We start from the raw sequence: 13,806 nt of genomic DNA, 5'->3' as shown, positions 1-13,806 counted from the left end.
ACTACTGCTAGCGCCCTAGTTTAAAGATGCGAAATTTAAGGGAGACAATCACAGCGAAGAATAATGGCACCCACAACACCCCTCGTCAGCTATGACGCAGCGAATCCACGGGAATTGCAATTGCATTATTATGTGGTCATTGTGGCAGTCGTCCTAATACTGTTCCGTAGGCAGGCATCTGCACCCAAGATCTTTATGCTCTACCATACTTCAACGACACGCTCCCTCTGTCTGCGAGTCGTGAATTCTTCACCAGAAGATACCCCGGGTTAATCTGAATAAAAGTGAGTCACTACTGACAATTTTGCCGGTGGACCAACTCATCAACAGATCCCCTTCAGTCAGTTAAAGTCACCTAACAATATTGCTGGCCGGATGTCGCAGTGATACATTGGACTGGTGACAAACAAATTATTATCCGCGCGACTTGAAAAAAATGCAATTCAGCGCGGACTGCTTCATCACACCTTAACACCATATCTCGGCGTAATTTCCCCCATCCTATGCTTGCGCAGAACAAGCATCAAACTCACAATGCCACCCAAAAACCAAAAAGCTGCCGGAGGAAAGGGCAGATCGGGAGATGACAGCAAGGAGGACCCTCTGACTGCAGTGGTTGTCGCCGACACCTTTGAGACGAGATTTGCCCCATTCACGGTGCAACGGCCGCGATGTCTATTGCCGCTTGCTAATACACCCTTGATCGACTACACCCTGGAATATCTGGCTAGCTCCGGTGTACAGGTTGTCTACTTCTATCCAGGCGCACATGCTGACCAGGTCGAAGCCTACCTTGATGCTTCGCGTTGGAGATCGGCCAACTCTCCTTTCGAGAGTCTCACCATCCTCCGATGTATCGCCGGTTCGGTGGGCGATGTGATGAGAGATCTCGATCAGAAGCATCTCATTGCGGGAGATTTCCTCGTCATCAGTGGTGATGTGATCTCTAACTTTCCTATCGAACCAGCACTGCGCCAACACAAGGAGCGGAGAGAGAAAGACAAGAATGCTATCATGACTATGGTTTTGAGGGAGGCGGAGCCGGGCACTTACGACTACAGTGGTGGCATTGTGCCAACATTCGTCCTTGATCCGAGCAAAAATAGATGCTTGCACTATGAAGAATCATTTCCTGGAACCCAGTTCACCGCTCACGTCGATCCTGAAATCCTGAAATCGGCAGAGATTGATGTCAGACAGGATTTGATTGACTGCAGGGTGGACATCTGCACGCCAGACGTCCTCAGTCTATGGTCAGATAACTTCGACAATCAAGCACCTCGGAAGGACTTTTTGTTCGGCGTGCTGAAGGACTACGAATTGAACGGCAAGACCATCCATACCTACATTGTCAAAGATCAATATGCCTCTCGGGCAGCTGACTTTTGGTTTTACAACGCCATCTCACGAGACTTCAAGCGAGGCATGGTTACGTCCATTGCAGTTGAGAATAATGTGTTCGGGGACACCCACTACGAACGCTCCCAGCAGGGGTACGTTGTCGATCGGACGGTGATTCGAGCAAAGCCTACCGAGCTGGGCGCCGGATCAATCGTTGGTCCCGGTAGCAGCATTGGTGCTGGGTGCGACATCAGGAACACGGTCATCGGTCAACGCTGCCACGTCGGTAAAGGCACGGTGATCGACGGTGGTTACATCTGGGACGATGCGAGCATTGGCAACAATGTCAAGGTCTCGCGGGCAATAATCGGGAACGAAGCGTTTGTAGGGGATGACTGTACCATCGAGGAAGGTGCTTTGATCTCATATGGCGTTAAGATCGCACCGGGAACGACTGTGCCTGCGGGATCCAGGATTTGCAACACACAACAGAAGAATGATGCGCTTGTTGGTGGAGATGCGGGTGAAGGCCATGCCTACATTGATGAAGACGAAGACGACTACTTCGCATCGAGAGGATCAAGACTTATATATGAAAAGTCGGAATTTGCGGACTCAATATCCACGTTGGAGTCCGATCTCTCCGATGCCGAGATCTCCTCGAGGGGCGGTTCCAGAAGTCAAAGCTTTGCGACCTCTGTGTCTGACGAGGACCCTACCGACCGATTCCAACATGACACAGTGGCGATTCTTGTACAGCGCATGCAGGAAGGAAAGCAAGCCGACGATATGCTGAGTGAACTAATGGGACTGAGGTTCAGCGGTGGTGCGGACGAAACCCAAGTTCGGAGGGCCGTTGCCGTCGCACTGATGAAGCACATTCATAGTCAGGTTGATTCCGGCGTGTCACCAGCCGAAGCTGCAAGGCGCGCTTTGACCGCATACAACACACTCATCCGCAGGAAAGGGGCCCAGCAAGCTACCGAAGCGCAGGTTGCATTCCTGCTGGACGCTCAGAGAGATTTGATCCGGAGGAAGGACGGTGGGAAGACGCTATTGTTTGTGCTCAAGGATCTCTACGACTTGGAGATATTCGGAGAAGAGGCATTTACCGAGTGGTGGGCGGACGAGAGGTCGAGCAGTGATCCTGAAATGGCTGCGGTTAGACAGCAGAGTGTCCCCTTTATCGAATGGCTTGAGAACGCGGAGAGTGAAAGCGAGAGCGAGAGCGAGGAAGATGATGAGTAGAGAGAATCAGTAAGCCACTTGCTTCGAGCATTCTAGACAGCCTGTAAGACCAATTGAATCACCTTGCTGTCCAGTTACAGGGTAATGAAATTAATATAGCTGTGCAGTGATCTGAGAACAGACAGGTGAAGTCCAGAGATGAGGCTTGTGATTTCACGGAGGACTTGTCCTATTTCAACGGGGCCTGGGGCCTCGTCAGACTATATACTTTCTAGGGGTTGTACGATAGCGTACGATACTAGTCGAGGACCGAAAGACGGTCCTCGACGTCTTTATAATACTTAGCACGTAGAGTATCTATTTTATTATATCCTCCCCTATCTAGACCGTTAAATAGCCTTATTCGTTATCGAAGAATATCGAGTACCTTTATTAGCCTTATAATAGAGAATAAAATAGTATTCCTATATCCTAAATACTTTATTTCCTAAGTAGTTCTATCGTTAGAATAAGTAGCTATAGTATCTATATCTTCGATACCGATCGAGATATATAGAGCGAGTATATATCTCTTATCTTTAGCTATAGAAGTAGTATATACGCTCGAAATAGTAAAGCTAAATAAATTAAGAGTAAATTAAGATCGTTAAGATAATAAATAAAGAGAGTCTATACGCGTAATAATACTTATCGTTACTCTTCGAAGCTAACTTAGGGTTAATCCGATAGGGTTTTAAGAAGTATAAATAAACGTCTTTTATTTCTTTTCTTCTTACTTTCTTTTATATCTCTTTCTAGTCGTTTACGTTTCTAAGCCCTAAGTCTTTTATCGATTAAAGCTAAATCTTCTATAACTACTATTATAGTTATTATACTATCTAGATAAGTTAGAACGCTAACTAGACTATAAGTTCTAAATACTTAGTACTATCGACGAGTTAAGAAGATAGTTAAAGATCTACTAGTAACTAAGGCGATAAAGACGGTCTCTTTCGTAAATATATTATATTATATCGAAAGATATAGTTACTAATTTATTTCTAGGTCGACGATAATATTTATAGCGTTAAGTCTAGTAGTATAGTAGTTAATTCTATTATTTAGGCGAAATAGTACTAAAAGTAGTTCTTTTCTCTTAATAATAACTTATCGATTTAGCTATATAGTCGTATTTCTTAAAGACCCGTCGAATTTTACGATTAGAGAGATATTATTAATATATACGTTAGGAATACCCTTATAGAGTATATAGTAGATATTATAAATAATCTACGTTACGAAATATATCTTCGTATAGTTAAACTAGACTTATATTAAGAGTCGATATTCCTAAAGTACGTTTCGATATCTACCTCTAATACGCCTATTTCTATAAATTTAGTATATTTTTTCGACGAAAAATATATAATCTATACTATTTATAGAGTTAATTATTCTTTATCTAGTAATCGAGATATAAGTAGCGAAGCTTCTAGTTATCGTTAGTCTACTACGTCGATATTAATATCTATTTAAACGCGTAGTATTAAGAAATATTATACTTAATCTTCTAAAATATAGAAAGAAGATCTAGTAGAAGATATAAGAGAGGTATATTTTAGCGAGAGAATAAGTAGTCTATATATAGCCGACGAGACTAGAGAGACGAGTAGTCGTATAGCTATCGAGATTAAAGGTCTAAAGAATAGATTTAACTTTATATTATCGCTATAGACGAATATAGAAGATTAATATCGAAAGATATTAATCGCTATCTAGGAGATAATATAGTAGACTTTAGATCTATACTATACGTCGAAAACTATTAAAGTTATTTATAGAACTAGTAAATCCGATATATATATAAAGTAATATTTTCTACTAATATCGACTCGATAAAGTCGTCGTTCTATAATATCTATATCTTTAGTAAGAATAGAAGTCGTTAAGACTAGTTCGGAGTCGGAAGAATACGACTATATAGCTAATAAGCTACTACTAAAGTATCGTTAGTATATTATCGATTTTTCTCCTAAGCTATTATTATAGATATAAAGTTCGCCTAGGTATATATCGAAAATATATCGTTATACTAAAGAGACTATATAATATATACCTACGTCTCCTAAGCTAGTATACGACTCTAAACGTAGTTAGATTATAACGTAGTAACGATTCGTACTAGTCTCGTCTTCTATAGGTTTATCGATATAGTCTATATAAGACTATATATCGACTTACTCAATATTAGGATATCCGTCTTTTTATTATCTAGTATACGGATAATCTACTACTTCTATTTATTTTATATATAATATTTATTCGTTATCTATCTATATATAGTAATTAGGCCCTACTTCTAGTTTAGGCCTTTTAGAGTATTCTTACTATAAAACGACGGCGTCGATAGAAGTACTACTACTAGAACTAGCTTCGACGATATTATAGTAAGAGAGCCGCGAAGTATTACTATTTTCTTATACTACTATAATAGTAGACGATACTCTACGAATAGTCTATTTTATAAATAAACCTTCTAGTACGATATAACGAGTAGAGGAGCGCGAGCGAGATTCTTCTACGCCTACTATATAAGGCGATTTACTATAATTTATTAGTTATTTTTAGATTTTTTTAATATATCTAGAGTACTTCGTAAGACGTCCTAATAACGTATAGTTAAGAGTCGAGATCTAGTCTACGCTCTAGTTTCTATAGATTATCTATAGAGAATACTATTATTATTAGATTATTTAGTCTTATACTATCTTTAGTCTAGAATTAGATCTTAATAAGCGTCCTTCGATATATTATTAACGAGAAACTAAAGACCTAACTATATTATAGTTAGTATTTTAGACTACTAACGAAGATAATAAATTATCTCGTCTCCGCTTCTTACGAGGTTTCGAGTACTCTTAAGGAACGAGATTCCCCTCGAGTATTAAAAGAGTTATTCTAGTAAAACTAGAAGATATCGTAGATATACTTTCTATAGTATCGGCGAGTATTAAGAAGAATAAAGTAGATATATCCTAGTTTATAAGGTTCTATAGCCTTATATCTTTAGATTAATTTAATCTATTAACGGAGTATAGTTTCTTCTTACTTAAGATAGCTTTAGCTAACTTATTATAGCTATTCTCTATATAATTTATATAGAATAGGCCTACTATATTATCTATATACCCTATAATATCGATAGAATAAGTCTTAATATCTATCGATATAGATTCGAGTAGCTTAGTATAAAATAGAATAGAAGTATCTTATATAACGATATCTTAATATAGTCTAATAGAATTACTCTTATTCCTTAAGATCCCTTATCTATTCTAAATATAATTTTCTATTCTTTTCTAGAGTATTAGAGAGATTTTAAGAGGGCTAAAAGTCCCTTCGTTCCCTATTCTTCGCGTATCGAGAGGGTCGGACTATAATAGTCTATTATTACTCTCTTATTCCTATCTAACCTAGGCGTATAGAGAGATAAACTCTATTCTAGCTATTCTATTTAATACCCTCGAAGTACTAATATTCTCGTTACTCTTTCTAGCGACGAGATATTATCTACTTAAAGACGGAGTAATCTACTCTAGAGAATTAGAAGCGAAGACTACTTCGATTATAGTTTATTTCTCGTAAGCTATCGTAGTCTTCTCTATTAATATCGTACCGTAGAATATTAGCTTCTATCCTCTATTTCGCCGATATCTATTTACTAGCGTTACTTTAGCTTCTCGGCTCTTCTCTATCTTACTTAAACTACCTTTTAGTTATTCTTACGATATCTATTATTACTTTAATATTATTAATAGCTCGTAGTATATTAAGAGATTAAGCTCGTTACTAAGTATCTAAAGTACTTTATTCGAAGGCTTCGTTATACTATCTTTAACTATTTAGAGTTATATTTACTATACTCTAGTAAGCGATCGAATCGTCTACTTATCTAAATCTATCGAGTAATACTATATTAGACGACTTCTATAGATAAGTAGATATAAGATCTTCTAGTCTATCGTTTCTAGTATATATATACTAAACTATAGCTTCTTTAGAATTCGAAAGAGTCCGAAGTAGTTAGATTTAAATTTCTACTTTAATATATTATTTAGAAGAATAAAATTATCTTCTTTAAGTAAAAGATATAGCGGTTCTAAATATATTAATCGTAGTTTTTAAGAGTAGAGCTCTCTCTTAACTAGTAGCTTATTTACTTTATAACGTATAATATATAGCTATTCTAGTCTCGAGGTAAAGTCGGTATTAAGGTTAGATAGATCGAATTCTCGTTAATCGCCTATTAATCGAGATTTAAGTCCGTAGACGAGCTTATATAGGCTTATTCTAATTACTATATAAAATCTAATATAGATTACGAATAATATTAATAGAAGATACTTATTCTATAAGAGAATTTACTACCTAATAAGTTACTTCGTTAGGATCTCGCCTAGTATTCTATTAAATCTTTCTATCTTCCCGTTAGTCTAGGGGTGGTAAGGGGTCGTTGTTCCGATAACCCTTGTATCTTGGGGGTTTTTCGAGCCCTATCCCGCTAATACCTTAGAATAGGTCTAACGATAGGTACTACTATCTAGATAAGAATTTAGGTACGTTCGTCTAGTCTATAGATAAGAGGGTAATCCCTAATAGACTATCTATAGACGTTAAAGTAAAGATTTTAGAAGTTCTATAGTATCGTAGATAGTCGGTAAGAGCCGCTATAGTCCTTTCTAGATTTCTAAGGCGATTCTCTTCTAGAAGTCTATATATCTTTAGTAGATTAGCTTCTTCTATAGAAATATTAATTTCTAATATTACTATTATTAGAATTAAGAGAATATTTATATAATATTTAGTATAGAAGAGCTTTTAAATATAGTTTACGAAATACGAGTAAGAAATAAGTAGAAGATAATATATAATAGAAGAAAGATAAGTAATCTCGAGAAGAATATATTCTTTATAGAAGCTTTTATCTCGTCTAGCGAGAGCGCTTTATAACTAGCTCTCGATATTCGAGGCCGTCCCTAGCTAAATAGTACTCTATCTCTCGAGAGACCTTATTATACGCCTTTCTTTAATCGATCTATTATTTTCTATCGTCTATAATAGTATAAATAGATCTAGATAGATCTAGATAATTATCTAGTTTCTACTAGTATAGTTTAAATAAGATTCTAATAAAGAGTTCGTCTTAGTAGTAATATTTCTTTCTCTATCGACGCGTCGAGCCCTTTAATAATATTATCGTTCGTAGTATCTAGGTCGATAGAATATAATCGAGAACGTTAAAGTAGTCGTTACTACTATATCTTAGTTATATCGCTAACTATCGTTTATAGCTAAGAATATCTAGAGATAGCGAGACTAAAATTTTTAAAGAAGAAAGTTATTATTTACTATTATAATTTACCTTTTTCGATAAGAAATTTTTATTATTACTCGTCGTTCTAAAAGTATAATTTTCGTAAATCTTCGCTATAAAACTAGAAGAGATTCGTCGGGTATAGAAAACGAGCTTTAAGCTAGAAAATTTCCTTATCGATTAATTTCGCTATATATTGAGGCGATTTCGTTTATCTTTAATTAGCTTCGTATAGAAGAATATCGGTCTTCTCGACGATCGACTACGCTTCTCTTCTTCTCGAGAGAGCGTAGAAGTTCTTACGAACTCTAGTTTAAGATAGAGAACTATCTTATCGTCGCTACTAAATATAATTTTATAGAGAACTTATCCTATTTTAATGGGGCCTAGGGCCTCGTTAGACTATATACTTTCTAGGGGTTATACGATAGCGTACGATACTAGTCGAGGACCGAAAGACGGTCCTTGACGTCTTTATAATGCTTGGCACGTAGGGTGCCCATTTTGTCACAGGCTGATATAGAAGCAATCACGTGAGATCACGTGAGGTCAAAACTGGAGCGAGTTGAAAGATGGGGCGAAACACTCGCCTGTGACGCCGCCGCCACCACCATCAGGAAGCCCATCATCGTCTGTTAGGCGTGAGGAGGAGCCTAGATCCATTCATCAGTCATCAGTCACACCCAACAGCCCTGGATCCGATCTCTTCTCACACTCTTACGGCGCCCCATCAACACTGCTTCCTTTCCATGTCTTTGTAGCAAGCACATTATCGTGACTGACTTCTACTGTATCGTGTCCCGCTGCTCCTACCTCCTCTAGGCGACAGCCTTGTTATTGCAGCAGACCCAACATCACTCTCGTGCTCCTCACTTGCAGCCCGTCGTCTCATTGGAGACACGGCTGCCGTTACCACAAGCCACCACGACACCTCAAGTGAGGAAAAGAAAGGCCGAGGAGAGCGTCACCGACGCGTCGAGACAATCCTCCACTAAACTCCGCAAAAGATCCTTTGTCCAGCCGCAGGGCCCCTCAACCCCCATAACGGAGCCCGGCTCGCCGTCTTCACGGGAGATGGACTCCGAGGATGAGTTCATGTCCGACCCGCTGAGCGGCGATGAGGTAGACTTTGATGAAGGCACTCAAGACAGTGACATCGGCAGTTTGGGCGGTGGTACGTAAATCCCTCCTACCGTGAGGATCTACAGCTGACATACGACACAGACTTTGATCAGGATGACGGCGGTTTCGGTTATGAAAAGGACATCGTTTCCAACCCACACAAGCCCTACGAAGTCGACCACAAGATCCTCAGCCCTCAAGATATACAGGCTCAACAGGAACGCCAGTTTAAAGAAGTCTCTTCGATTATCGAACTGCCCCCCGAGCAAGCCGCCATCCTTTTACGTTACATGAGATGGAATAAGGAGAAGTTGATCGAGTCATACATGGACGATCCTGAACAAGTGCTCGAAGCGGCAGGCTTGGGTGCCACATTCGCTCAGTCACCGAAGACCGAGGTTGTGAAGGGTTTCACGTGCGAGATTTGCTATGAAGACGACCCCACGATGGAAACGTACGCTATGAAATGTGGACATCGGTATTGTGTCAGTTGTTATTCGCACTACCTTACCCAGAAGGTCAAAGAAGAAGGGGAAGCAGCCCGCATTGAGTGCCCATTCGATGGTTGTCACCGGATCGTGGACTCCAAATCGTTGAAATTGTTGGTCGACAAGAGTGTGCAAGATCGGTACGAAGTGCTTCTCACCAGAACTTACGTGGACGACAAGGAGAACCTAAAGTGGTGTCCGGCACCAGAATGTGAATATGCGGTGGAGTGTTCAGTGAAGAAACGCGATCTCAATCGGATTGTGCCAACGGTCCGATGTGCAAATGATCATAGTTTCTGTTTCGGCTGTACTCTGGCTGACCACCGACCTGCTCCTTGTGGCCTTGTCAAGAAGTGGTTGAAAAAGTGCGAGGATGATTCGGAAACCTCCAACTGGATTTCAGCCAATACGAAGGAATGCCCCAGGTGCCATTCGACCATTGAAAAGAATGGAGGCTGCAACCATATGACTTGTCGAAAATGCAAACACGAGTTTTGTTGGATGTGTATGGGGCCTTGGTCGGAACACGGAACTAGTTGGTACAAGTGCAACCGATTCGAAGAAAAGTCAGGGGCCGATGCTCGAGATGCGCAGGCTAGGTCCCGACACTCTCTGGAGAGGTACCTGCACTACTACAATCGTTACGCCAACCACGAACAGTCTGCCAAGTTGGACAAAGACCTTTGGGCCAAGACAGAAAAGAAAATGACCAGCCTCCAGACCCAGTCCAACATGTCATGGATTGAGGTCCAATTCCTCGATACAGCTGCCAAGGCTCTGCAGGCTTGCCGGCAGACCCTCAAATGGACGTACGCCTTTGCTTACTATCTGGAGCGAAACAACATGACCGAAATCTTCGAAGACAACCAAAAAGATCTGGAGATGGCTGTTGAGAATCTCAGTCAGATGTTTGAGAAACCGGTGAATGAACTTGGCAGCCTGAAGGTCGAGATCCTCGACAAGACTACCTATTGCAACCGGAGACGCGAGATCCTGCTTAGTGATACCGCAGAGAATTTGATGAAAGGTGCGTGATGCAATAAGTGGCGGCCTTGTCCTAACACTGACCTCTTCGTCGCAGACCAGTGGAAGTTCATTGTGGACTTATGATGATTCACCGAGGATTTATTTTCGGCAATGATATGAGACGCTCCGTGGCTCCCATATCCAGTACTAGGAGCGAGGCGTTCATCCGCGGGCGGAGGACTTGGATCACTGGGCGTCGGATGAGAATGGGTGTCTGGGAGTTTTTCGTACTTTAACTACTGGGAGCCAGCGGGCTCAAACAGGTGTCGAAGATAGCCTGCGATGGAGCGATCGTGCATAGACGTTACATGATATGAGAGTATTATGAACATACCTTACACATTGATTTATGGTTACAACCATTCCGAAGAACACAGCCACCGCATTGGACCCGAAACAAAAAGTGATCTTATCTTCATCGTACGTCTACCATTTTCTGGCCAGGGCTGTCCGCGTGGATACTATCAGTTATACGGACGAAACGATAGGGAGGGTCAGGATGAGGATTTTGGTAGGAGTGGCCGTCGGCCGGAAGACGAGGAAATAGAGATGCTCCATTCAGGTTTTATGAGCGAGCCCAAACCTGATCGAGCAAAGAAGATCGAGCGATGGAGAGCGAGCTCGGAGGCGGATCCTCGGCCGGGAAACACGTACAGCACAATGTTGTAGGTACCAACCACTGGCAACTTGAACCTAGGGACGTTTTCAGTGCTGACCTACCTCGATGGGTCTAAGGCCCGGGGAGGCCGCGGAGACAGCAAAAGGATGGACGCCGAGAGCCTGTGGGCACCGCGAAGCGTCATTTAATGGTCATTACTCGCTGGTCATGATGGGCGCCAGCCAGTCACCGTTGGCTGTTCCGGGCCTCCGCGCTGCGCTGCTGCTAAAAAGTTTCCGGTGTCGTCGCAGTCGGTCGTAGTGCCTGTGCAGGTGTCAACTCGAACAAATTCGCCAGAGGCGGATCTGATCAGATTATCATCCTGCGCCAGCATTTCGCCTTGCCTTTGACCACTATTACCACTATTGCTTCGGCCATTATTTGTGCCACGCCTGTGCCTCTTCCGCGGCCTGCTTTTTGAACAGCTGCACCCTCAACCCACGAAGAAGGCCTGCCGATCAGAGTTCCAGCTCAGTCAGGGCCACAGCCGGCCTTGGAGGGCGAAGGGTAGAAAAAAAGAGCCACCGCCTGCTGCAATCGTGGCGGCGCCAGCCAACTTTCCAGCGGCCTTGCCCGCGAAGAATATGACTCTAATGAACAGCCCGGATGCAGTACCTGGTGAAGAATTTGAGTATGAGCTATGCTGCAGCATTTTTGTACAGGCGCCGCCGTGCTGACTCGAGTTGCAGCTACGAAGCTCTACCCCCAAACTATGGCCTGGGCCACAACATGTTGGCCGGCGCATTTGCCGGCATTGCGGTATGCAGCAGCATGGGAAATTCTGGCTATTCGAACAGGGCTGATAGACATTTCAGGAACATACAGTGATGTATCCCGTGGATTTAATGAAGGTGTGTGCCCGTTTCCCCAATGTCAAATTGACCATATATTGATATTTATTTCCAGACACGGATGCAAATCATCAATCCTTCTGCGGGCGGCCTTTACACAGGACTATCACATGCAGTCTCCACGATCTACCGGTTAGAAGGGCTCCGGACGTTATGGAGAGGCGTTACCAGTGTGATTGTTGGTGCAGGTGTGCATCGGAAAACCACCGTACAAAATGGATACAACTGACTCGGTTTCCTAGGTCCTGCTCATGCCGTGTATTTCGGAACCTATGAAATGGTAAAAGAGCTGGCTGGAACAAACAGTACAGATGGGAAACATCATCCTTTCGCGGCTGGTACGACTCGTGGTGACACTCTGATACCTCGCAAGAGTAGATGCTAATTCTTTTTAGCTGCTAGCGGAGCCGCTGCAACGATTACGAGTGATGCTCTGATGAATCCCTTTGATGGTGCGACACTGGCCAGGCGACGCTGCATGGAAGGATAGTTGACTGACTTTGTGCAGTGATCAAGCAACGAATGCAAGTCCACGGCTCGACATACCGGTCGCTCACACATTGTGCGCGAGAAATCTTCCGCACCGAAGGCTTCTCAGCCTTCTACGTATCCTATCCAACGACACTCTGTATGACAGTACCGTTTACTGCAACTCAGTTCATGGCCTACGAATCCTTGTCCACAATAATGAACCCCAAGAAAGAATATGATCCCATCACACATTGCGTGGCCGGCGGTTTGGCTGGTGCCTTTGCTGCGGGAATTACTACGCCGCTCGATGTGATCAAGACTCTACTACAGACACGGGGACTCAGTCAGAAGGACGAAATCCGAAATGTGCGAGGACTGTTCCATGCTGCTTCAATCATTAAGCGGGAGTTTGGATGGAGTGGTTTTATGAGGGGCTGGCGGCCACGCATCATCTCGACTATGCCAAGCACGGCGATTTGCTGGTAAGGCCCCTTTTCACGGCTTGTTACTGTTGTCCCCCATGTCGCTAACCACACATACTAGGTCGTCATACGAAATGGCTAAAGCTTACTTCAAGCGGACGCTGCGGGAAGAGCACGAGGCTCAAATGAGCAAGCTCTGAGTGTCTAAGCTGTCGATTCTTGGCTACGATTGATTGTTTCTGTCTGTGGTGCTGCTGCACCGGTCAGGGGTGTGGAGGCCAAGTCTTTTCTTCTCGGGCGAAATTCTCGGCTTAATGAAGATACCCATTTCAGTTACGCCCGGCCTCACAGACAGCGCTGCCGTCGGGTGCATGCACCGGTATGCCGGCAAGCTTTTTCTCTTTCGGGACTGGCCTTGATTCTCAAGGTGGTGGTGGCCATGTACATGCGACGGCGTTCCGTTTGAAGCGGGGGGAGGCGGGACCATTGCTCAGGCGCATGTTGTGGCAGATGTCCGGATTTGACCTTTGGAAAATACTGTATATCTATCAAAAAAGGAGAGCTCAAAGTGTCTTATTGTGGTGCTATCAGTCAGTTGGTAGCATGGATTCAACAGCAATGAATGAGAAAAGGCGTCACTGTGTGGTGATCTCTTGTCCGCTACTAGTAATCAACGGTGGTGTTCGTGCGTGGTGCTTTCCTACTGTAGTATTGTACGGCGATTTGGGGACACGGCGTGTCTGGAGTTTGAAGTATTATCTTAAGCAGTGGTGGGTGAGGCTGGTTTTCAGGATGCCACAAATATAATTGTGGTACTAGTATTTTATTATTAGAGGCACGCAACCAACCTCCACCAACTTCAAGTGACGTAGTGGCACGGGCGGTG

General features: G+C 42.7%; 3 protein-coding genes across 3 annotated transcripts; all 3 read left to right on the top strand.

The window, feature by feature from the left end:
* Window positions 1–92: 92 nt before the first annotated feature.
* On the top strand, window positions 93–2,902 carry HMPREF1120_06599 (translation initiation factor eIF-2B epsilon subunit). Its single transcript, XM_009160804.1, has one exon. It carries the CDS (start codon window positions 535–537, stop codon window positions 2,587–2,589), a length of 2,055 nt encoding a protein of 684 aa, XP_009159052.1. The 5' UTR covers window positions 93–534; the 3' UTR covers window positions 2,590–2,902.
* A 5,520-nt stretch (window positions 2,903–8,422) lies between these two features.
* Window positions 8,423–11,080, top strand: HMPREF1120_06598 (ubiquitin-conjugating enzyme E2). Its single transcript, XM_009160803.1, has 3 exons — window positions 8,423–9,056; window positions 9,107–10,519; window positions 10,574–11,080. The coding sequence occupies exons 1-3, from the start codon at window positions 8,957–8,959 to the stop codon at window positions 10,600–10,602; spliced, it is 1,542 nt and encodes a 513-aa protein (XP_009159051.1). The 5' UTR covers window positions 8,423–8,956; the 3' UTR covers window positions 10,603–11,080.
* A 275-nt stretch (window positions 11,081–11,355) lies between these two features.
* HMPREF1120_06597 (MC family mitochondrial carrier protein) lies at window positions 11,356–13,684 on the top strand. The gene is made up of 8 exons (XM_009160802.1): window positions 11,356–11,807; window positions 11,866–11,935; window positions 11,992–12,027; window positions 12,083–12,215; window positions 12,270–12,365; window positions 12,423–12,479; window positions 12,536–12,980; window positions 13,042–13,684. Exons 1-8 carry the CDS (start codon window positions 11,761–11,763, stop codon window positions 13,118–13,120), a joined length of 963 nt encoding a protein of 320 aa, XP_009159050.1. The 5' UTR covers window positions 11,356–11,760; the 3' UTR covers window positions 13,121–13,684.
* Window positions 13,685–13,806: the final 122 nt, after the last annotated feature.

The sequence above is a fragment of the Exophiala dermatitidis genome (genome assembly GCF_000230625.1).
Source record: "Exophiala dermatitidis NIH/UT8656 unplaced genomic scaffold supercont1.5, whole genome shotgun sequence".
NCBI lineage: Eukaryota > Fungi > Ascomycota > Eurotiomycetes > Chaetothyriales > Herpotrichiellaceae > Exophiala > Exophiala dermatitidis.
The sequence above is the reverse complement of the archived record's forward strand: the minus strand, read 5'-3'. Positions and strand labels throughout refer to the sequence as shown.

Coding starts and splice junctions, on each gene's coding strand:
- HMPREF1120_06599 (XM_009160804.1), top strand. CDS start 535: ATGCCACCCAAAAACCAAAAAGCTGCCGGAGGAAAGGGCAGATCGGGA.
- HMPREF1120_06598 (XM_009160803.1), top strand. CDS start 8,957: ATGGACTCCGAGGATGAGTTCATGTCCGACCCGCTGAGCGGCGATGAG. Junction 9,057..9,106: donor CATCGGCAGTTTGGGCGGTG/GTACGTAAATCC, acceptor CATACGACACAG/ACTTTGATCAGGATGACGGC. Junction 10,520..10,573: donor CGCAGAGAATTTGATGAAAG/GTGCGTGATGCA, acceptor TCTTCGTCGCAG/ACCAGTGGAAGTTCATTGTG.
- HMPREF1120_06597 (XM_009160802.1), top strand. CDS start 11,761: ATGACTCTAATGAACAGCCCGGATGCAGTACCTGGTGAAGAATTTGA. Junction 11,936..11,991: donor GCGCATTTGCCGGCATTGCG/GTATGCAGCAGC, acceptor TAGACATTTCAG/GAACATACAGTGATGTATCC. Junction 12,216..12,269: donor CAGTGTGATTGTTGGTGCAG/GTGTGCATCGGA, acceptor TCGGTTTCCTAG/GTCCTGCTCATGCCGTGTAT.